The sequence below is a fragment of the Astatotilapia calliptera genome, chromosome 20 (assembly GCF_900246225.1).
Source record: "Astatotilapia calliptera chromosome 20, fAstCal1.2, whole genome shotgun sequence".
NCBI classification, from domain to species: Eukaryota; Metazoa; Chordata; class Actinopteri; order Cichliformes; family Cichlidae; genus Astatotilapia; species Astatotilapia calliptera.
Genome location: NC_039321.1, coordinates 7,606,759 through 7,631,106, shown reverse-complemented (window position 1 = coordinate 7,631,106; position 24,348 = coordinate 7,606,759). Strand labels below are relative to the sequence as shown.

The 24,348-nt window shown below is 40.8% G+C and overlaps 1 protein-coding gene across 3 annotated transcripts in view; it reads left to right on the top strand.

Annotated features, from left to right (window-relative positions):
• The window catches only part of plxna2 (plexin A2), a 160,804-nt gene that overhangs the window by 68,188 nt on the left and 68,268 nt on the right, over positions 1 to 24,348 (top strand). For all 3 annotated transcript variants that reach the window (XM_026153904.1, XM_026153903.1, XM_026153905.1), the window contains exon 5: positions 23,205 to 23,305. In XM_026153904.1, coding sequence (XP_026009689.1) covers positions 23,205 to 23,305 — 101 coding nt within the window. The remainder of the gene's footprint in view (positions 1 to 23,204; positions 23,306 to 24,348) is intronic.

Genomic DNA, 24,348 nt, shown 5'->3' with positions numbered 1-24,348 from the left:
GTCCAATTCAGAGACGGGAAAACAGAGCCGTAAATGTAGTACTACGTTATTTTTTTATCCTTCAGCACATGACTTACACTTTCTTTTTTTTTTTATATATATATATAAAAACAAACACTTGAAAAGTTGCACAGTTCTAGCTGCCTACCTGATGTGAGAATAACAATAAAGCCAAAGTCGGATCACTTCACCAGTAACAGCTCAGTACTTTGAGCAAAAAATATTCCAAGATTATAATTCTAGTTTATCTTTTTTTGCTAAAGCTTGCTAAAGTCATCGCCACAAATATTCAGACATTTACACAGTTTTCACAATTTTGCCTCTGCACACTACCATTCTGGATTCTAAAAGCAATCAAGATGTGACTGGAGTGCCGGCTTTAAGCTTTAATTTAAGGAGTTAAGGAGTTTAACAAGTGCTGCAATAACTATTTAGGAATTACAACAATACATAGTCCCTCAATTTAAGAGCCCCAAATTTAATTAGACAGCTAACATTATTTTAAATAGAAATATTTTGAATGAAAATCTTTTGCAATCAGTGGCTGCCTAAATTCTAGAAGCCATGCAGATCATCAAATGTTGTGCTGTTATGCCTTCACTGAAGAATATCCAGTTTCTTTCCCTTGATAAACTCTTGGGTAGCTTTTGCAATATGCTTTGGCTCATCATCCATTTGCACTGTCTGATCAGTTTTGCGGTATTAAGCTGAATATGAGCTCAGAATATAGCCCTGTACACTTCAGGATTTATCCTGCTACTTCTATCAGCAGTCACATCATCAGTAAACACTAGTCTCCTGGTTCCACTGGCAGCCGTACATGCCCATGCCATAACACTGCCTCCACTATGTTTGACAGACTACGTTATGGATCGTGAGCTGTTCTTTAATTTTAACCTTTTTTAAATACTCTCCTACCATCATCCTGGTACAAGTTTGTCTTTATTTCATGTATTTAAAGGGAAAACTTTAGTCATTTTACATGCTTTTTTTGGTGTTGCTCTGCCTTCTCTCTTTTTCAGAATGTACCAGTGTGTTGATTTGGCCCTTCCTAAAGTTTGTGCTATTTCTTTAGGGTTTCTTTTGTTTTTTCATACTAATGGTGATGTTGTACAGTTGAATTGACAGCTTGTGCTGAGATTTCTTGTGAAGAGCTACCAAATGCAAGTTCAGTGTTTAGGACTCCAGGTCTTTTATCTGGTTAATTTCTCATGATATATTAAGGGAAACGGCCAATCATGTCCAATTATATGCAGGCCTCTGAAAATTAGGACCATATATAAAATTTTTGATAATTACTAAAGGTTAATGCAGTCCTCATGTTAAACCCCTTGAATTAAAGCTTCAAGTCTTCAGTTCAGTCCAATATTGGCAGTTTGATTTAAAATCCAGAGTGAAAATTACAATTATTGTCAAAATAATTATGGATCTAAATGTACATTGAAGGCCAAATTATACTATTTAAGTTCAGTTCAATTCAGTTTTATTTATATAGCGCTACATCACAGCAGCAGTCGCCTCAAAAGCGCTTTATATTCTTAGGTAAAGACCCCACAATAATACAGTTTATCAAGCCTCTTTATAAGTATTTATATAGTATATTAATCAAAAGATATAACTGTACATCTCTATGTTTGGAGGAGGTTTGCATAGATATGTATATATAAACAAAACATGTATATTGATATTAAATGAAATATAAAAATTTCATGCATAAACATAAGATGCAGGTATTGGACAATGAACTGATGACTCTGAAGCAATGGACTGAGCAAGTAAAGAAGAGTTTGCACTGATTCTAAAGTCTCTTTCCCATATTTACTAAATCCTTTATTCTCACTTATTCTGCAGATGAAAGAAGCTTTTGATGTTGAGCTCATAACTGCTAGTCATCTGAATGAGAGGTGATCGTGGTGAATATTATTAGTATTCAGTGTAGGGATTCTTCTGTCTTCCTCTCTAGGGGTTAGGGAGGATCGAAGGAGACAGACACGCACACACATACTGAAACATGCTCAATTGCTTCAGGGATGTTGGCATGCATGTTGAAAGACACCTCCTGATAGTCATATCGTGGCTCAAGAGTTGGGAGTTCGCCTTGTAATCAGAAGGTTGCCGAGCTCCGGCTTGGACAGTCTCAGTCATTGTGTCCTTGGGTAAGACACTTCACCCGTTGCCCACTGGTGGTGGCCCACGGGCCCGGTGGCGCCAGTGTCCGGCAGCCTCGCCTCTGTCAGTGCGCCCCAGGGTGGCTGTGGCTACAATGTAACTTGCCATCACCAGTGTGTGAATGTGTGGATGACTGGATGTGTAAAGCGCTTTGGGGTCCTTAGGGACTAGTAAAGCGCTATACAAATACAGGCCATTTACCATATCTGACAGTGTCTGTAGAGAGGTTGTGCATGTGACCCATATGGCCCTTTCAGTTGGAAACAGTTCAATCAGTGGCAAAGGAACGTTATGTTCATCTGCAGTAATATATATTTGGTTGCATTTTGGTATTTGCTTGTTCTAGGACATCCCCACTCATCCTTGTGCATATATGGAAAGTAAAAAAACACTGAGATCAGCAACAAGAACAGAGCTGATACCAATGACAATAAATATGACCATTAAGTCATATACCATGTAAAGGAGTTTTTTTGAAAGTGGGTTGCAAAGCAGCTTGCAGGTGTGCAGCAACTCTGGACAGGCTAAAGCAGCTTGAGTGGCATGTCTTATATGGGAAATACCAGCTGAATGCATAGACTGGTATCAGCTTAGCCATGAGCTCATTTTTCACAGCAGTGTACTGTGCTCAAAATTATCCTCATTTTTTTGGTATGTTAGGTAAAACAACATATTTTTTCGTATGAAGACCTTTCTTGCAAAGCTGTGATCCAAATATATTTTTGAGTTTTCCGGAGTATGCCTGGAATTCAAATTTGCATGTATTTTGTCTTGCCCAGTTTGACCTTTATCTCATCATAAGCTTAAATATCACCTCGAGCTACACTTGTAGTCACACATCCAGGACATCACGAGCTATATCTTGTCTAAGCTCTACTTGTTCCCATGTGTCTGACTAATGCCATCTAAGGCCAAGCACATGGCGATGGGAGACGGCAGGAACAAAGGAGGGATGATATCAAACGGAAACCAAGGCAGATTTGGCTCCAGTTGCATTTCCTACTCTGAATAACAAAGAAGTCCTCTGTGTTTGGCACAGTGGGAAATAGAGGGAACAGAGAGAGCAAGAGAGAGACAGACATTAAGGGGGAGACGGACAGAAATTGGGAGAGCAAGAGTAAAATTTGCTCAGCAAGGCCATGCTCCAGAATTCTCTCTCTCTCCTGTCCTCACACCCTCACACACAACACTCTGTGTTGTGGCTAAGAATTGTGGGATGTGCAACGCCTCTGTGAATACAAACATGCAGACAGGCACCCACGGGGATGCACACACAGTCACACAAACAAAACACATGCTTCCCTTAGTATTCATTTACATACATTTAGTCACAATGCACTGGTTCTCCTTATCATGTGTACACTGTTATAAAAACACTGGAACTGCACATACATGAAAACACCAATCTCTCAATATTGTAATGGCAAGTCCATAAGGCTGATGGAGACTTCATTACCTATAGCCTATTGCATGTGAATCTTCAGTCTGACTTGCACACAACCTTCCTCGTGTAATATTTTAGCAAACTTTTTCTTTTCTCTTGTTTCATTTGTTTCTTTCTCACATTCTCACACAAGACACCATCACTGACTCACCTCCAAACATATTTAATAGCTCCCTTTTTCATATTTGATCCATCGTCCTGCCATGTTAAACTGTGCTTTTGTTTTGTAGATGCAATGACAATAGCATTCACCATATTAATGATGTGGTGAGATTGGCCCAATGCGAGGCAGTGCAGTGGAACTGATGAAAAGACCTGGCTCACTGGCTTTCTCTACTCCCTGAGCAGTGTGTGTGTGTGTGTGTGTGTGTGTGTGTGTGTTTGCCCTCCTGTAGGGGTATTGTATCATTACTGACAGTCCTGAAATACATAACAGCAGGTTTTCATCTCAAGATTTATCTGTGTATATGCACTATGGTGCCTCTTTTGAATAATCACAAGACATGCTGGTTTAATCAAATAAAATCGTTTAATTTTATTAGGACTGACTTTGAAGTTTGTGCATTACAAATGTCCTTGTGTATCCCGTGATTCGGCAGATCCGTTGTATGGATTTCTGCCAGATCACATGTTTGAGTCATGTTATGCGAATTGTCTGCGCAACTGTTTCTATATTTATACCAATAATCCAAAAATTTGGGGTTTCTGCTGTCATTGCTGTTTTGGGAGATTCGAGTGAGCTGCTGCCTAGACAGTCTTTTCTGTCTCGATGCGTCATATGTCTTACATTCCTGCAGCACCTCTGCATAAATTGTATCAAAAGCGTTAGGCTTCGAAGTGAGTACCACATCTTCCTCTACATTTACAAAGCACACATGGTTATGCACCACGTATTATCTTCAAAGGTTATTCTTTAATATTAATACTAGCAGCCACTTTACATGCATCAAAAAATACTCCAGTATTATAACAGTCTCTCCAGATTCTGCAATTAGATTGATAAAGTATTCATGTACAGTATGAATGGCAGCTGCAGTAGAGCTAAGCCACTGGTTTTGGAAATTCAGTATCTGCCATCTGGCTAATCCTCATAGTTGTTGTTATTGTTATTATTATTCATATTTTTATTATTATTTAATGAGGCAGCACAATGGCTTAGCTGACCTAATATCTTCATTCCAGAAGAGCTGCAATGGAGCTCAGACCATGAAACACTGTCCCCTCTTGTTTTCACCTTTACAACAGATAAAAGATCCTCTGCCTAGGATTCTATGGCTAGCATGCAGTACAATATATGGTGGCTTATTAAAATCTTAAATGAATTATTAAACATATTGGAAGCCAGTGTATAGAGACTTAAACATGTGTAAGGTGGTCACTTTGTTGGCTTTTAAGTAAAAAAAAAAATTACTTATGGATTTTTGATGATAGACAAACTGTGGACATTATCAAGAGATTTGGCTGCCATTCAGCATCGCATGTAGCGCTTCATGTAAGATGCATTTTCATTACTGCAGACATTCTGCCTGGTTTTCATCAGGGGTGGCACCTGGGCAAAGCATGCAGGTGGCAGGGCACATGAGAGAATCTCCAGAAAGTTAAATACTCTCTGGAGTTCTCACATGGTTCAGCCAGATATCATATGGACTTTGTACTGGGGAGCCGACAGGGTAAAGACCCTTTTATGCCTGATTCAACTGATTCATTTGCATTCTAACGTGCACCTCCTGTGGGTGATGTCTAGAAAGGTTCAAGGCTTCAGTATATGTGTGGAAAGAGCTTTTCTGTCTTTCTGTCATTACTAACGTCTCCTTTTTTCCAGTATACTTCCAGAGTTTCTTTTGTCAGGCTTTGTTTTCTTGAGAATGCAAACACACCCCTTTCTTTTTTTTCTTTTTTTTTTAACCACAGAGGGCAGGTTTGTGTTTGAGTATGTACGTGTGTAGTTTTTGTGTAGTGTGCTGCTTTTGAGGAGTTTAGACATATGGGAGAACATTCAAGCACACATGCCACTGTGGCCCACAGAAGACCCGAAGCAGCCTTTGTTTCTTTTTGTTGTTAGTTTATCAACAGAATGCAGCATACTGGGATAAATGGTGACAGCTACTCCAGTACTGATGGGGTCTTATAGGGCCTAGATTATCAACATTTGTATGACTCCCTTTCATGTCTTTTGTGGTGTTTTGTGCTGCTCTGTCTGTTGGCACTCGGGGCAAGCACTCATCACACATGGTTGAGAATCAGTGACTGTATTATTTCAGTTGCTTTGGTCAGCAGCCAGGCTATAATGTATTATTCATGGGGAATAATCAAGATTTATCATCTGAAAGGGTTTTGAAGTGATACCTGTGGCGTGGCTTTAGTTCTGTCTGAAAAAAGGTTTTTGAAAATACCGTTTTTTTTTTTTTTTAAAAAAAGGAAACTCAGAGAAATCCTCACACAAAAAACTGAAGTGGTTACTTTTTTATCTTGCTGTAATTAATCCCAAGAAAGGAGGCAGGTGTTGACTTTGTAATGGAGCTCAATGGTTTTTGTAATGTTTTATGGCTATGGTGTACAATGGTGCATAATAGACCTTAAAAGACTTAGTGTTTCCAGTGAAATAGTGTCCCTCTAATTGCTAGCTCTTTATAAGGATAAGTGTGAAATTCCTGCTAGCATGACCAACTGAGGGATACTGAGCTGGCTTGTAAAACAGACTCGTCTTTCATGGACAGACACACAGTCCTCCCCCTATAGAGGCGTTCAGCCATGTGCTGCTGTCACTCTCCAATACACTCTTGGCTCTTTAGCAAACATTAAACCCCCTCAGCCTCCAATCCTTGTATTCCATCCTTCCTCCCTTAGCCAGCTTCATATATGGAACAGCAACATTACAGCTCACAGATTATCAAAAAGAAAAGAAGACCTCTTTTCCAGGCCTGGCAATTTCCTCCAGGTACTCAGCTGTGAAATTTGAAATCCATGCATGAATTCTTTCTTTTTTTTAAACCTTTTTTTTTGTAGGAGGTCTGCTCGCAACCTGTTCTAACACCAACCTCCCCCATTTCCTCCCCCCTAGATTTTTCTGTTTCCCCTACTTCCCTTGAACCTTTGTTTGGCTGGTGTGGTTAGATTAGGTGGAAATGGGTTCAGTGGTTATAACGACAGGAGTAAATAGGATTCATTCACTTCTCATCCAAGCTGAGATTAGCTGACATGCTACTGGCTCATTATTAAAGAAGACTTCGGTGCATGTAGCACACACGTGTGACATGGAACACATTGTAGCTAATAACAAGCAATCCGCGTTTGCTCTACTATAGATCTAGCTTCTGCAAATTTAGAGAAAGCGACTAGCAGCGATTTTGCCAGAAAGCCTTTTGTTTCCTAGATTTGTTGTGTCTCGCTTTTTGCAGACTCAAACACATATATTAAAAATTATTCATGAAAAAAAAAAATTATGAAACACGGCAGCGAATGCTTCTAGCCCAGCTCAACACGCTCTTTGTTTCCCTAAGTCTCTACAACACAGGTGGTGAGTACAAAGAGCGCATTCGATAATAAATCTTGAAATAAACCAGCATTATCATTTAGGTACATATCTGGACTTTCCTGTTGGGTTTTTTTGTTTTTCGTGACTTGGTGAGAGTGAGTGGGTGTGTGTTTGTATGTTTCCCCAAATGTTCTCGTCAGGAAGCAAAAGTTCAAACCAAAAAATTAATACAGACCAAAAGCAACATGAGATATTAGCACTTTACTGAGCTTCTTTCCACACCATCTTTCTCCCTTCTCATTTTGTCAGGAGGGGGTAACAAAAAGGGATTCTGGCATCTACCTCAGCAAGTGCTGCCTTGCACATGGTCCCTTGACCCCGTGTTTGCCCCAGGGCAGTCTAGCTAGCACACAGCTGCACGAAGATGATTCAGGCGTTTGACTCTTGACCTTAAATTGTTTTTTTCCCCCTCACCAATCTGTCTATCTATGACTTTCAGATAAAGAGTCCCAATAACTTAACCGTATACCATTACAGCACAGAGGACAATGATGAAGTTGCTTTTGGGAATATAAATCTGCTGTTATGCTGAATTCAGTTATCATTGCTATAAAGTTCTGCAGCCATCTCACTCCCCGAGTCTTTCCTCAGTCCCATTTGAACACAGTTCACTTTCAGAAAGCAGAATGCTGAATATTTTCCTCTGCTACCCCTGAATGTGCAACTCATTTCCAAATCCCACAGACTGTAAGAATAGATTTCCCTCAAATGTTCCTGAATGTTGCCTAATTCCCAAGTTGTATGTAACTGGCTATTGAGCTGCATGAATATAAGTTGGGTTTTTTTAGGATCTATTGTACCTAACTTGACTTCAACTGAGATTAAATGAGGACTGTTTTCTATAAACAACTGACAAAAAACAACAGGTCCTTTATATGTTTGACAACAATGAAGAAGATGGGCATGAACAAATGGTTTGTAAACTGTCATCTCATGGGCCATCATATAGACTACATATCTACATTTGATCACACCCTTAAGGATGATGAGGGAGGATTTAGCTTACAGGTGTCTGTTTTTCACCAGACATCTCTGGGACGTCGTGCTGTCAGTTAGACAACAGACACTGGCCTTGATGGATTGGCCACCATGTTTTATCTGGGATGTAAGCACAACAGCGGGGTCAGTTTGGCAGCCATTGGAGTGAGGGCCAGCAAATTAATCGCATGACTGCTTACTTACCCAGGTGCTCCATGGTTTGAACAGGGGCCTGGAGCTGTAGCTTAGAAGCTTGAGCTTAGATTCTTAGCTGCTTCCCTGACAGCTTCACTTGATATTGACACCTGGACAAATTAGGATAAATTCCCCTGTCAATACAGACATCCAATGTTATTGATGATGCCATTTAGCTTTTCATTCTGAAGAAACTAGTTTCAACACTGTCTCTCCACTTGTCAAACTCCCTCGATCAGAAGCTTTGTTGTGTATCCATATATGTGTCTGTTGCATGCATGTGTTGATTTCGTTTCCTTTTAAAATAATCTGACCACAAGTTATTAGATTTAGTTATAGCTGCCTTAAATTAGCACTTTCGCTACCTTTCTTGCACGTTTATTATTTATCATGTGCATTAGTTTGCACATTAATCATAATTACTGAGTGTCACTGTAAACCAGGCTGATTTTCACCTGCTATCCTGTGATCGAGACTGTAAAAACCAATTAAGTCATTTAATTGGAGCCTGACTGGCACATAGCTGTATTGGGCTCTATATTGGGATCTGCCTATATGTTGACTGATGTGAACTTTAATATTACAGAACCTAATGGAGAAAAAGATACTTGGGACCAATTTAGACATAGTTTCAGCAGTGCCTGCAGCACATAGAACAGACCAGGCATGGTGGTTGACCAGACAGTGCTGAGTCAAGTGGAAATTTTAATTTAAGCTACTATTGAAATAGATAAGTACATGTGATGATTTGTTATCTTCATGACACTGCAAGTAAAAAGAAAGTGTTTTGGCTTAAACTACCTTTTCAAAGAATATTTGATGTTCCCTTATTTAATTTCCCCTTTTCTAAACGTTACATGCATGCGTGTTGACACACATTCACATGTTTGGTTTAATAGACGTTTCTTTTATTGTTTAATCTGTATGCAATGTTTTTAAATTTTTTGGTCAAAGCTTGTATGAGGTCTAAGGGTTGACTGACTGCATCAGACTGAAGAGACGTCTAGGGCTGGGCCATATCACACCGTTCACGGTAATACCGGTATAATGTTGGGCAACGATAAGAAAATGAAATATCGCAATAGAATATGGGTAAAACGCGCACGCACAGTGCCTTTGTTTTCATGCAAACATGGCGGAAAAAGCATGGCGGCGACAGAGAATGAGAAGGGCGAAAGCGGATCGTTGAATGAAACGGATGAACCAGAATTGGTTTGTAAAAATGCTGCAACTTCAGTGGTGTGGAACTGGTTTAGCTTTCGTCCGTCAGCTACACAACAAAGCACTATTTTTGGTAGAGCATGCTAGCGGGCCGTCGTTATTATCATCGTGTTTTTTGGAGAATAAGGCACACTTAAAATCAGTCCTCTGATTTTTCTGAAAATTGACAGTGCCCCTTATAATCCCGTGCGCCTTATGTATGAATTCTGGTTGTGTTTACTGACCTCGAAACGATTTTATGTCGTACACGGCGCTCGAAAATCTGTCAAATGGTTTAGTACGACTTTACTAAGCTACGAAGCCGCACCACTTGATTAATATTTCCGCATTGTGTGTGTATAACCTGTTTTTAAGTTTTGTGGGTATTATACATGGTTATGCTGAGGATATGTCGGCCAATTTCCACTGGAAATGCCTTTTGGTTAAACTGTCAGCAAGGAATTTGCATTTGCACCGTAAAATTTTTATATAACTTTAATGCACATAAAAAACAGCTGCTTGTTTAAGTGAAAATACATTGATGGTTTTTGGGGGGTTTTTTTGCACTAATAAAGTTGTGGAGTTGTAAAGTATTTTGTCTAGTGTCAGTTATATAGTCAATTATGTCGTTATCGCAAATTTTCTAATGTATATCGTGATAAATATTTTTGATCATATCACCCTGCTCTAGAGACACCGTTACATAAGTCAGCTATTTCTTTCTCATTATGACTTTTTATGTTTGTCACCCTTTTTACTATGATCTAGAGATGTTTTACACGTCTGAATGTCAAGCCATGTTTTCTCCGTTTGCACTAGCTCACCTAACAAAGGCCCCTCATTTGCATTAGTCCCTGAGCAGGCATTGTTAATTGACTTAAGCTAGGATTAGTGTTAATCAGGTTTTGTGCCCTGGAACCATTGGCCAATCCTAACCTCATTATTTGATAGCAGCACACGTCCTGTCAGCCCCCATCAAGCTGTTAATTAATAGAAGCACACCAGTGCACCCCAGCCTGCACTCCCTCTCATTTTCCCCTCTCCCACCCTCACATCTTAGCTCCTGCTGTGTCAGTGGAGGTCAGTATAAAGAAATATACAGTACCGTGTAGCTTGATCTCTGTTTAAGGTGAAATAGGCGAAATGCTCTGCAAATGAGTACATTTCTAGACACATGTGCATACCTATGTCAGGGCTGTGTATTGCTTTGTGATCATGCATGTCTGCACATCTCTCAGTGCCAGTTTAAACCTCGTGGCTGTCTCCCACCCCAACTCCTCTGCTGGCGACATTCACTGGCCCTGTAACATAATATGAGGTAATAAGGGTACCTCATCCTTAGAGACTCTGACATCTCTGCTTCTGCTTCTCTGCAGTCAACTGCTGCTTCCATAATAGCCCAGACCAAAACGTTTTTTAAGAAATCTGTACTTACACTTTGGTGCTGATTGTGAGGAAATCTTGCAAAATTTTTCAAACAGACAAACACATATTTGAGGAGAAGAGTAAATTAGTGTTTTACAAAGGAAGCTAATTACAAATATTTAGAAATAAACATTCAAAAGATGAGGCCAGTCGAAGGCAGAAAGTCCTCACTAAAGGTAACCTTGAGTAGCACACTTATTCTTGAGCTTGTTGAAAGCCCCTTATCATTTATAAAAATACTGTTTATCTCTGATTAACCTCCTATTTCAGTCCTAAGTTGCTTCTGTTTCTTTGTTGTTTCTGTTTATTTTTGTCTCACTGTGCTTCCATTTCAGAGGATCCACCTTTTTGAATTTGTGTCTGGGGATTTTTGTTTTTTAACTCATGAGTGCATATGTGCCTGCACACTTTGTCACTTTGGAGAATGTGAGCTAAAGTAACAGTCCAGCACCAATCCTGCCAGAATAATCAGCTCTGTAATTAAGAGCTGTGAGTATGTCAACTGTCTTCATACAACCCCCCCCCCCCCCCCCCCCCCACCCTTTCTGTCTCTTTCACTCTCACTGTCTGACTGCCTCTATAATGGCACAGCATTTGTCTGTTTCCTCCCTGCGCCTATGCAGAATGCTCATGACATTTATTGTGAAACTAATGGCAGTGCTTCAGTCCTCCTAATTGTAGGCTTTAATTGCAATAATTATTTACAAGCCTAATTAGAGCCTAGAGAGTGTCAGGGAGAAACAGGAGTGCCAGTTGAAGGAATCACAACAGGGTTTGTCAGGAACCAGGCAAAGAGTAAAGTGAATGTGGTTGCATTGTTTGGTCTATAATTGGGGAAGGCAATGTCTGGAAGTCTTGCGTACTCCCGCTTTTTCGCATTTTTTGTTTGGTTTTTTTTTTTAACATCTCTTGGTTGCCTTTTTTCTTAGTATTCTCAAAGTGTAGTGTATTGTACATGGTTTTTGAAAGTGAGCCCACACATGACTGGATAACAGCAGGCTGTCCCCTGCACTGTTTTAAAGGTGCTTATATAGAGGTCTCCGGCTGACTCTGTAGACTGAGCTTTATTACTTGAGGAAGGGAGATACTCTTTTTTTTTTTCCCCTTTTTTTTTTCAACACTGCCAGCTGCTTTGTAAGGGGTGAAGAAGTGTGTATGTGCACACATGTGAATGCATTTACATTCATTTGTCAATGAGTACATGTGTTGCTGTTTGGGTTAAGTTAATTTACCACAGTTTGGCGTAGTAGCTCAGGAGGTCCTTTGTGTGTGTGTGTCTTTTACTGAGTTACTGAGTGATGTGGCCATGCTGCCAGGCCTGCAATATGCTCTTTGTCTGTCCTTCACAAGGCCAGTCTTAGTAAACAGGCTACAGCAGGAGAGTGTCTTTTTTTTTGATGGGTTAGCCATGGCAGCTCAACCCTTTCTTCTCTTTCTTTCCTTCTGTTTGCTAAGGTTGTGTAACACATTCTCAAATTTTTCCTCCTTCATTCATCCTTTTCTCTTCTCCTTTTTTCCCCTCTCCTGTCAGAACAGCGTCCGATGGGAGAACTCAATCCCACACTGCCATTCTCCTAACCCCTGCGGCTCACTTTGACAAAACTGTCAGCCTGAGCACCAGTGATGGATGTAGTATTGTACAGTGTGGGTTTACGTTGGGATATGTGTATTTATGTGTGACAGTTAGGGTGTTTTGTGATGTTAAAAGAAGACTGGTACCCTATTTCAGACTATTATTGGACAGAAGAACAGCATTATATGCATGAAAATCAGTAAATATAACATAAAACTTACAAATGTGTACTATTTTTATTTACTCGTATTCATCTTTAAATCCACCTTGAAGAACTTTAGATGGGTGGGCCTGGAAATGGGAATTGTAAATTATACCCCTCACAGAAGAACTTATGTAGCAAATATTAAAGAAATAACTTTCTGTAACACGCACATCTTAATATACACAAAAACAGATGACTATTTCTCTGACTGCTCAGACATGTGCAGACATACATTTTGTTAAAGAAAGTAGATGAATGTGCAGGGAAGGGTTCCCTATCTGTAAGGCAATATTTGAGGAGAAATATTAGAAAGAGAACAGGCAAGATAAGACTAGTGATTTAAACAGTATGCCTGCTGACAGCCTGTTGAAATATTACTCTTTTTGGTGACTTGTAAATCGGATATTTGTAGCCACAAAGATCACATATTGGTAAAAGATAAGATCATATAGTGGCAGTCGTAGGGGATTTTGAGTAGGGGAAAAAAAAGTACTACAACTAAAATTGGTAACTAAATTGAATCGCAAATTTTGTTACTTACACACTGAATTTAGGCGGCACCCTGAGCTGTTTAAACTTTATATGTGTAACCAAAAACACTATACCTCGGAGGCAAAACGTTTATTTATTTCACACTTTCCAAAAGCAGCTGGGGAGCAGTTAATTTGGTTGCACAGAAGCAGCTGTCTAAGAATCGAGGGATGGGAGGGAGAAGGAGACAGAGGGTAGAGAGAGAAGAAAGACGAAGAGAGTGAGACACAAAAGCAGTTTGGTCTCATTATGTTGATTTTTTTTTTTCTTTCTTTCCTCTTCTGCCAAACAAAAACACCCAGGCACCAACGAAGATCACTCACTGCTTTCTTTCTCCTTCGCACCACAGAGTTTCTTTATAAGCAAAGCTGATGATTTTCACTCAACTGCAGACGCGTCTTTCGCCCGAAACCTTTGTGTCTGTATTTTCCTTATAGACTCAAATTGAATTCAATCACAAGCACTATTACAGGTCCTAAGAAAGTCTTCCAGCCTCAATAATACTTCAACATATGAACTCCAGCTGAGGAGTGTTTTAGCGTGCGTTTTACAAATGCAAATAAATACACAATCCATATGTGCATGCATGCATCTAGATAAAGATACCTATACGACAAAGCTATACACACACACGCATACACAAACATTGGCTGGGGTTGCTATTCTTTACCACCTGAGCCTAGTTATCAATGCCTCCCACCCTAATTTGGGTACAAACGCACACAGACCCACATGCACAGAAGCTTACCCTTGTGCACAAGCAACAGCCCAGAGAGCAGTGGGGTGTAACCAAACCCTTCATTTGTATGTACATCATGTACACTGGGAGAAATGCTGAGACAAAGAGAACAAACATGCTCACATGCATGCACGCATAGACACACACACACTCTTGCACACAGAGGCACACACGCACACAAAATCTAACACACTCAGACATGCACTGTGGAGTACCTCTGTGGATCAGAATTCATTTCTGTCTGCTTTTTCCCCTCCAAATCAATACCCCCGTCGGTCGACAGACAGCCGTAAGTGTGCCAAGGAGGCTCTGTTGCCTTCACACCCTCCCCATATGCGCACACATGCACACACACACATACACAGACACACTCATGGTTGTTGATGTGTGATGGCCTCTGCTGCTTCCTTATTAACTCCTCACATGCTGACTGAAGCATACACCTCATTACTGGCTGCATTGACAATCTGGCACCCTACTGAGAGGCACTCACACAAGTTGGACTTGGACAGACAGGCCAGAGATGGATCGAAAGACAAAGAGGTACAGTGAAGCGACCAATATAAAATAAATGTGACATAGATGAGCAGTCCAGACAGGTGGGTAAAAATAACGCAAAGCAGGTAGAGTGAAAGGCAAGAAATTGCATTAATAATGGCTGAAGCTTTGCAAAAAGACATTGTGACTTTTAATCATTAAGGCTGACCTGGAAAGATGCAAGTGTAGGATTAAATGTAGGATTCACAAAAAAACATTTGTTAATGTTGATGTAAGTATCACTCATAGAAAGACGTTTATTATATATGCATTACTTTCCTCTCAGCTGCAGGTTAAGTACACTTGATCTGAATCTTTCACATCAACCTTTTTACCTGAATTAACTAAAGTTTTTCTAATACACTGGTAATTTCATATCATATTATTACTTCACTTGACTGCTGTTCCAGATAACCTATACTGTTAGTATCAGTGAAGACTCACTGTTTCTTAGTGGTTAGTGGCTTAGTGTTGCCATTTATGAATACAGTTTGTCAAAAATGTGCTTTCTAAGTGCAAACCCTCTAATTAACAGGCTTCATTTACAATATAATGCAGAAAAACTTAATTCCTCATGTCATCACTCTCAGTGTCATATCTGTCTTTGCATGAGTACACACGCTCACACATGCACACTCAAAAATATTCTTTGGCGCTTTCACAGCTCCCTGTGCCCATTTCTTAAATGTCAGTGTGGGCCTTTAAACCAGTTGCCAGTGAGCAAGCATAGTAGAGGGGGGCTGAGAGTTCAAAGTGGTCAGGCAGCATGGATGTAATTTCCTCCTTTTAGCCTCCTGACTGAATTACTGAGCAAAGAGGCCACCTCGACTGGGAGCTGCAAAGGAGAGGGAACACTGGAGCGTGGAAGAGTGTGTTCAAGGCAGGGAAAAACATAAGGGAGGAGATGAGAAGATAAGTGAAAAAAGACAGTAAAGGGTCAGGAAAAGAGCAAGGGACTTTAACATAATATCACCAATATCAGTCCTAACATCTTTATCTTGTGTAAAAAGGTGCAAATGATACGTGGAAAGAAGTAACAGCCATGCTGGTATCATTTGCAATGCTTAAGATTCAAGTGATCAAGTGAAGTTGTTAAGTCATGCACAAGTAAATAAACATATTTTTCCCTTGCTAGTGTTTTGCTAAGATTATTAACAGGCACAAAATCAGATTTCTGTCAATGCTTTTAGTTTTTCAGTGCAAGTTAACAGTGCTGAGGGCATGAAAGCTGTTAACATTGAGAGCTTCAGTGATCTACAATATATGCAAAGCCACAGTTGAGGTACAAATAAACAGTAGAAAAATACACAGGCTTTTGGAACGAGCCAATTCCCCACCTCTTTTTACCCCAAAAGAGAATTGAAGCCATACATAATTGATACACTCCCAGCTGTATTGACTGGTTGTATTTTTCGTCCTCCTCACTGGTCGATTCCCTCACTCCATTATTTCTACACTTGCTCTCTCTCCGCTGCCTCACAGGCCCCTATGACTCCTCCCTCTAGTCCTCCAGCCTGTAATACCTAAACACACACTCACAAACACACATAAACAAAGATAAGGAGGCAGTCCCATCTCCCTCCTCCACTGTCCGATTGCCCAATGCCCCATTTTGCTTTTGAGACACACAGTTGTCGGTCAGTCCAGGGGATGCCTGCAGAAATCCAATGCAATGCGTGCACAGCTGTATTATGTATGTGGTCTGTTGAATGCTGAATTAATACTAAGTCCATGTTTTTTAGGGGGTGGATTATGTTTTTTTAGAATAATTAGACCAACCTGTATATGCTTATTGTCACTAAATGGTAAATGGCCTGTATTTGTATAGCGCTTTTCCTAGTCCCTAAGGACCCCAAAGCACTTTACACAACCAGTCATCCACCCATTCACACACACATTCACACACTGGGGATGGCAAGCTACATTGTAGCCACAGCCACCCTGGGGCGCACTGACAGAGGCGAGGCTGCCGGACACTGGCGCCACCGGGCCATCTGACCACCACTAGTAGGCAACGGGTGAAGTGTCTTGCCCAAGGACACAACGACCGAGACTGTTGGAGCCGGGGCTCAAACCGGCAACCTTCCGATTACAAGGCGAACTCCCAACTCCCAACTCTTGAGCCACGATCGCCCCATAAGTCTCCTCCCAAAGGGATTTAATCATTTAACCCTCGGATGGTCTAAGTCAAAAGGGTCCCTTTTTTATGGCATTTAAATTGGGTAAGAGAATTATCCGGATGTATTCCTAAACAACAAACACCCAAACAGTTATTCTAAGTTAAGAGATGCTAGGTGGAAAGCATTAAACTGTATTATTACCACTTTACTTGTGTACTTATTGTTCCTGGGTTAGCATTGACACATAATAGACGTTCAGCATCAGAGTTCAAACTGCGGTCAGTAGGCACACGCTTGACCTGCTCCTTCCCTTTTTTCCTGCCTGGCAGTTTGTCTCCTGCCAATCTGTTACTACTTATGAGCTGCCAAGGGCCACGCCTCCCCAGGACCGAGGGGCATGAGAGGGCTAAAGACCTAATGTGGGGTAGATATTGATGCTGTTTGATATAAAAAGGTAACAGTATTGTCTTGATATCCACCTTGGCTTAGTTTAAGTTCAGAATAAGTTAGCATGGCCATCTTTGTTGTTGTGTATGGATTCCAGTCCCTCTTTTTTTTATCCATCTTTTTATTATTATTAAATCCAGCTTTGTAGTGCTGCAATGTCTTGAGTTTTTAGTTCACTCAAATCTCTGAGCATGGGCAAATTCCAATAGTTAAATAAGTGCATGTGTATGTGCAAGCATTTTCTTTCTGAGTAGGTGAATACACACACATAAATAAGGAAGTGGATTCACTGAGAGCGTTGGCTGTGACAAAAAAGGTTAAAAGCTACCAATTTCACACCCAATCATTTCTGGAGTATGGAAGATGGCTGCTTGTAGATGAGGCATGCTGTATCATTTCATTTTGTTGGAGTCTTTTCTACTGTGGTTAGCTTTTTAAAATCAATGACTAATACCTACTCTGAATGTTATTGCGTTTACTTCAAAACCAGTTAGTTTGAAAGCCACCCAGTATAAAAGGGTCTGACCTTCATAAAAACACTAATACAAAATAGTACCACATCTTCCACTGAATCCTTCCTGTTTTTATGCCTGTATCCAGAACCTTCTCTGCATTAATCCTGTAGATGGCTTTTTAATAGATGTTATACAGTGGGGAAAAAAAAATCAATATTCTGGATTCCTACACAAAATGTGTGTCTCTCAAATGAATTGTAACAAAGCCCTCTAGCATTTGTAACAATAAAACCAACAAACAAGCATTCTAAAAGCAGTTCCTTTCAGAACTGAACAGCACGTGTGTAGCTACAGTGTATCTTCTTAGTGGGTTTTTTTTGTTTCATTTGTTTTTTAATGCACAAGATGTGGAGTATTATTATGCATCGTTATTATATTCATATGTAGCTGTAGCTGTAACTAATAGCTTTAACACATCTGCTCTTGGAATGCTGGGTTTAAGCTGTCATCAAAGCTTCCAGCTGTTGTGGTATCGTTGCACAACTCAGCTCAAGGCCACCAAAGGATCAGATCTTGTCCACCCCCAGCATCCAAGAGCATGCCCTCATTTTGTCCTTAATCACGCTGGGTGTAATTGGTGAGGGTCTTGATGCCTGATTATCCTTGGAACAGCCATAATGCATAACCCCTCACCTCCATTATCAGGTCCAGCCATATATAGGATGGATGTTGATGATTAACATGAACCATTGACCGACCTCGGTGTAAGACTGCAGAAGAAGTGAATTATTCTCATATTCAGTCTTAAAAACTTCTATAAAACAAGTTGAAGTCAGAGGGGATGGGTGAACCTTTTTTTTTTTTTTCATATGCAAACTTGAGAGAATGTGAATCCTCGTGGGTGGATGTCAGTGAGCTAGAGGAGATGGCTCTGCCTAGAGAGTACAGTGGGCAGATTTTCCTGAGTTGAGGACAAGAAGACCAGTGGGAGGAGGACAGGGTGAAACAGAAGCAAGGAGATATAGCTGCTGTCCTAAGGAAGAGTCTCGGCAGGATTACTAAAGCAGATTAAAGGGTGGCCTATCAGGCAAAAACGGCTGAGATGTCCTTGTAGGTAGCCTGAATACAAGAAAAACTGGCTGCGGGGTCACTGTGAGAGTAAAAGACCCATAAGCCTGTATTTTTCATATGTTTTCATCTATTTCAGCTACAAGTATTTGCTCTGCTTTTGAGCTTTAGTCATTAAGCTGGCTCAAACTGTTTCTCTGTCTCACTCACACACATACAATTACACACATAAACACACACACAAGCAGACACACACTCTCACATACACTCCTCCCATGCTTACCCTCATTCGCTCTACTGGAATGGGTATTGTGTTCATGATCGATGTGCCTCATTCCAGTGACGTGGCAGCCTGGCTAACTCTCATTAAAAATGGATAGGGTGTAGAGGAGCCGCCAGTGTGTGTGTCTACATGTTTAAAAGGAGGTGTAGGTGGCAGGAAGTCCCAGAGGTGCCAGCTGTTTACCGTGCACTGCTCAAGGTTTCGAAGGTTGGAGGGATTATTGGTGGTGGTAGATGAAGGGGGGGGGGGGGTCCTGAGGTCAGAGCCAGGGCTGTTACCTTGGTAACAATTGCAAAATAGCTTCCTCTCTATTACTGGTGATGGTGGGATTTTTCTCTTTGTGTTGCTTTCTCTTTTTTGCTCAGCCTTGTGAGGCACATCTGGCAATACAGAGACTTGGTCCCATCAGAGCACAGGGCAATGGGCTGTTTCTACTTTACTTTGTCTTCGTTTATCTTAAACCCCCCCCCTCCCAAAAAACTCTTCTTTTCCATCTTCTCTTCAAACTATGCTCCTGTACTGCCTCCCTATCCATCACGGAAGTGCAGTGCATGACTTGCTCCCAGGACAGCAGAGCAGAAATGGAGTCACCATTCATTCTTAGTCACGGATTGTTTGGAACAGATGAGACTGTTCCTGCTGCTCTCTAATCAGCAAACACTGTAAGCCCCACTTGGGTGCCACATCCAAATGTTTCTGTCCCCTGTTATACTCCAAACAGCCTGGCAAAACACATTGGTTTGGGTTTTTTTAGTAATCCTAAAGGCAATGCCTCTTTTACTGAATACCACTACTTCTGTTTCACTGCCACCAGACTATCAACTGTCTGTTTTTTAGGAGGTTTTTTGTCTTGAGTGCCACTGCAGCAAAAATAGTTGAATTTTATATTTTATAATCATACATAACAAAAGTTCACAATGTTAGTGGCCTCTAATGGCAGCAAGAGTTGCCCAGTACAGTTCACAAAAAAGATGTTCGGTGACGTTAACAAATAATGCCCTTCTCAGTCCGCTGCAGTTGTATAATTTGATGGGTTAATAAAAATTTAGTATTTATACATAAAAGGATATCCTGATGTTAAGGGTGGCCATTAATAATGCTAGCCAAATCTGTAGCTATACTTTCCTGTAAACAAAAGCGCTCTTCTATTATAATAATGAAAGCTGAAGTCTTTTTTTCAGCGTGAGGCTTTGAAAGAGAAGAAGCTGTTTTAACCTTAGACTGTGACTGTCAGTCACCCAGGTCGCTCCAGTATGCAGCCCTGCTGTAGCCGCTTTGGTTGAATAACCCCCTGCTAGGGTCATCTTAAGCTGGAATTTTATTAGCATTCATTTGAGTAGCGCACAGTGCATCTTTACTGACAATGTTCAGTTTACCTTATGGGTCAGCTGTGGCTATGAATGTGTTCTGGGAACCTAGAGGAAGAGAAAGTTTAAGGCATTATTAGATCACATGCAGGACTCTTGGTCTTCTTTGAAAACACAACAACAATCTGCACATCCGTTGCAGCGTTGTGCACGTGTGCATTCAAATACGCGCGCACACACACACACACACGCACAGACTCACAGTTGGAGAAGGGGCTTCATTGTGCAGCCCTGCTGTTTTGAGTGACTGTAGCGTGTGCTGGGCAACAGCTGCTGTGATCCCCCACTACCCTCCCACACCACATTCCCCTCACCTACACTCTGTGCTACTGGCCCATGCTGGTCTAAAACATCAATACCCTCGCAGCGACATAGACGCGCAATATTTATTTACAACACACATTTACAGTGCACATGAGTAGTCTCTTATTTTGTGTGCGTTTTTTTTTTTTTCACTTCTCATCTTTTTGTTTTCTCTTTACCTCCCTCCCCTTCTTTTCTTATTATTCTCTGGCCTTTTTGTTCTTCAGTCTGTACTGTATCAGCTGACAGCCTTCTGTGTCTGTCAGTCTTTAAACACTGCTCCATAAGGGACACCCTAAGCTCCCCTCACTATTCTCTGACTTTCCCCCACTGACAGCTGTCTCTACAGTGTAACCCTTTCATGGGTCTGGGCCTCTGTGAAAGTAATAGTATAAAGTTTCAGCAGCCTCATGCATGTTTTGAGAAGGATCTGACGACTTTCTGTGGTTAAGAGAGATTCAGAGGCTTTGCGATATATACACACACAGACTGAGTTGCTGCTTCCTCAGCCAAGTCTAGTTCCTGGTGGGCTTGTTTGTCATCGGTTGCAGCTTCTGCTGCTGATGTGACCTCGTCTGCAGCTCATTACAGCATGCCACCTGTTTGTCCCGAAGCTAAGAAAGACACACACACAGACACACACAATAATAGAGTTTGTTGAATTGACAGGGGGTTAATCTAACTGGAGTGTCCATGGTGGAACTGCCACACAAACTGTCAACTTCCCACCGTGTCAGTGGCTTTCTTTGTCCTCTGGGCTTGTCTTTCTGTAGGACCAGGCAGACACTATGATGAGCTTCTGAGTAGCAAGCACTAAACAAAGAAAGAAAAATACACACTGGAACAGGTGTAGCTCACAGGTTTTACAGCATCTGACAGGTTTGCTGACTATAACTTTTCAGAATCCATGCAATAACAGATGCATGTTTCAAATTTTACTGTCAGCTCTTTGTAAATTTTCAACACTGTGTACCATAAAAGACAGGATTTTGATGAACACCCAGCTGTTATTTCTAACTGACAGTTAATTCCAGTCCATGGTTGCTAACAGCAATTATTATCACCCAGTTGTGAGTGATATGCACAGGGTCAAAAAACACTTAAAAGGTGCTATTTGCACCCTTAATTCGATCCATCACATTTTACAGAGGAGTCACTTATTAGGCATTGGTGTGATCCTGAGGTTTGCATCTGAACAGGGCAAACACTGTCAGAGCTAGCACTTATCATCCAACACGCCACTTGCCAAGAGACTGAAAGACATACAAAACTGGAAATGAATCTGTGTCAGACTCTAAAATGAACTGATTCAGCCCCCGCTTTTCTTATGCCATTTTCATCTGCTGAGCAGTATTGAGGTTTTCTGGCTTCATGTTACAGTAGATGTACATTTACAGGCGGACACCCACACACACACACCAGCGCACAGAAACCTTTGACTCTGAAGCCCTCCAAGCTAGACAGAAAGAAGGAAGGTTGTTCGAGACGGCAGCACCACATCAGACAGACAACTAGATTCAGATGCATAAACACTCATGCTCTTGTGTATATAAAACCTACCTGGAGATAAGTGTGTGTTACGTAGGCCCAGATTGTGGTGCACACTTTGGCAAACAAGCTGTGAAGTTTGTTCTTCTCTAGTGTGTTGTGTTTACATAGGTTATGGAACATCTCAACCCTGAATAAAACAATATCAGTCAAATCAAGTTCGTACAGTGAGCACTAGGATATTTTTTTATTTATTTTTTTATGCGACTCTACTCAAATAGCACTGTGTGGGTTAGTGTGGTATGGGGGTGTGTTTGGTTTCCACTGGAAGCGCTTAATCATATCTATTGTTGCTGACACTTTCAACATGTAATACTGAAATACCAATTTTATTCCCTTGTCATATTTTAAAAAAAAACATTTACAGTACAGCTTTAATTGTTACTTTCCAGTTTTAACAGTCATGCCGCAGGCCTCTACTTTTTTTTAAATAACATTGATAATTTCAAAAGTTTATCTTTTCTTTGTTTATTTTAGATATAGTTATAGTTATACTCTTCAATACACTTGACTCTAACTCTCTTCCTAACACATTTTACACTTGTGTCATCAAGTTGTACTTTGAACGCTCTCTTGAGAAAAACGTCTGTCACTCGTCCATGTGTTGGTGTGTTTGCACAGGCCATACCTAGGTGGACAGATGCCCTGGTGCAGACAAAAACCCATTGATGGCAGAAAAACAGATTTGTCTTGCCAACTGATCCCAGCTGTTCAGTAGTTTTTATGGCTTTAAGATAAAGGCAACAGTTGCTTGGGCAGTTGGCATCTCACACATCAGTATACAGAGGCGTAGTGTAGCCAAACATTTTGAGGCACATCATTCTCTGCAACAGGTCCACAACAAACAATAACACTGTTTAATAGGGATGGAGGGGTAATGGTGCGTGTCACATTATTACATTTCATAACATAGATTAACTGTGTCAAAACATTGCACATTAATTAATAGTTTCACTGGCGTCTGTCTGTGTGGGACTGAGCATGCTCACACACAAACACATGCATACTCAGAGATCTTTGTTGTACATTTTGTAACGCTTTTCTGGCTGCACTGAGACAATGATGTTTTAATGTGTTTGCAGGTTACCCAAGTTCCCATCGAGTCATGTGAGCAGTACGGGACATGTGGAGAGTGCCTGAGCTCTGGGGATCCACACTGTGGTTGGTGTGTTCTTCATAATATGTGAGTATCCCTGATTAGCTGTCATGTCTATTTGCATCCATATGCCCATTTTCTACCAGTTATATGTATCCAGAACATGAGAGCAGTTGTCTGCTGTTTACCATGCACCGCTCCATATTTAGTGGTTTGTTGTGTTTGTTCATTTTTTTTCAGTTCAGACAGATTTTGTTAGATGTCTCTCAAAATGGCCCTCACTTTGCCCACGCAAAGGCAGACAGGTTATTTTCCTAATGTTTGTCTCTGATGAGATACAGTTTAAGGAAAGGAGACAGCATCTGACTGAAAATGGATAATTGTGCCTCAGCGATGGTTCAGAGCTTCTTGTTGCTGCCATTGTCATTGCAGCTTTATTCTGACATGACTTGATATTTACAGGAAATGATGCCATTCATGTTATATATGTTTGAATGGAATTTAAAAAGACAGGCAACAACAGACCAAAGAGATCAATCAGAAAGTTTAAAGATCAGAGAATACGCATAGAAAGCATGAGTGACACCTGCTGGAGCTCAATAATTACTGCAACAAAATTAACCTTCAAAATGACAGGAAGAAGGGAGAAACGGATGCGGGAAAAATATGCGTGTGCATGTATTCATCTGAAAAAGCAACTGATATGTGAATATTTAGATGAAACAATGTAAAAGAGTGGAATACAGACAATACTGAACAGTAAAAAAAAGCTGAAAGATGTTCAGCTCTGACTCCCTCTCCTGCTTTGTTTCTTAAGTACACAGATTTTATTGGAGTTTTTTCTTAGTTACTGTGTCCCCATTTGAAGCCCCCCTAAATACAGACCCACTCTGTAAAGGTATAGCTGAATATTTGTGTGTGTGTCAAAGCACTGCTGCAATCATCATTATCATGATGGCAGCCCCTGCAAAGTGCACTTAAAGTAATTTACATCACTCCAAAGCTGGGACAGGACAAATAATTGCCTAGCGACAAGGTAATTCAGCATGTGCTTGCAAAGAGCAGGAGGGGCTGACGAAAGCTCTGTATTCTGTGCAGTCTGCGTGCCTTCACACAGGGATCATTTAACA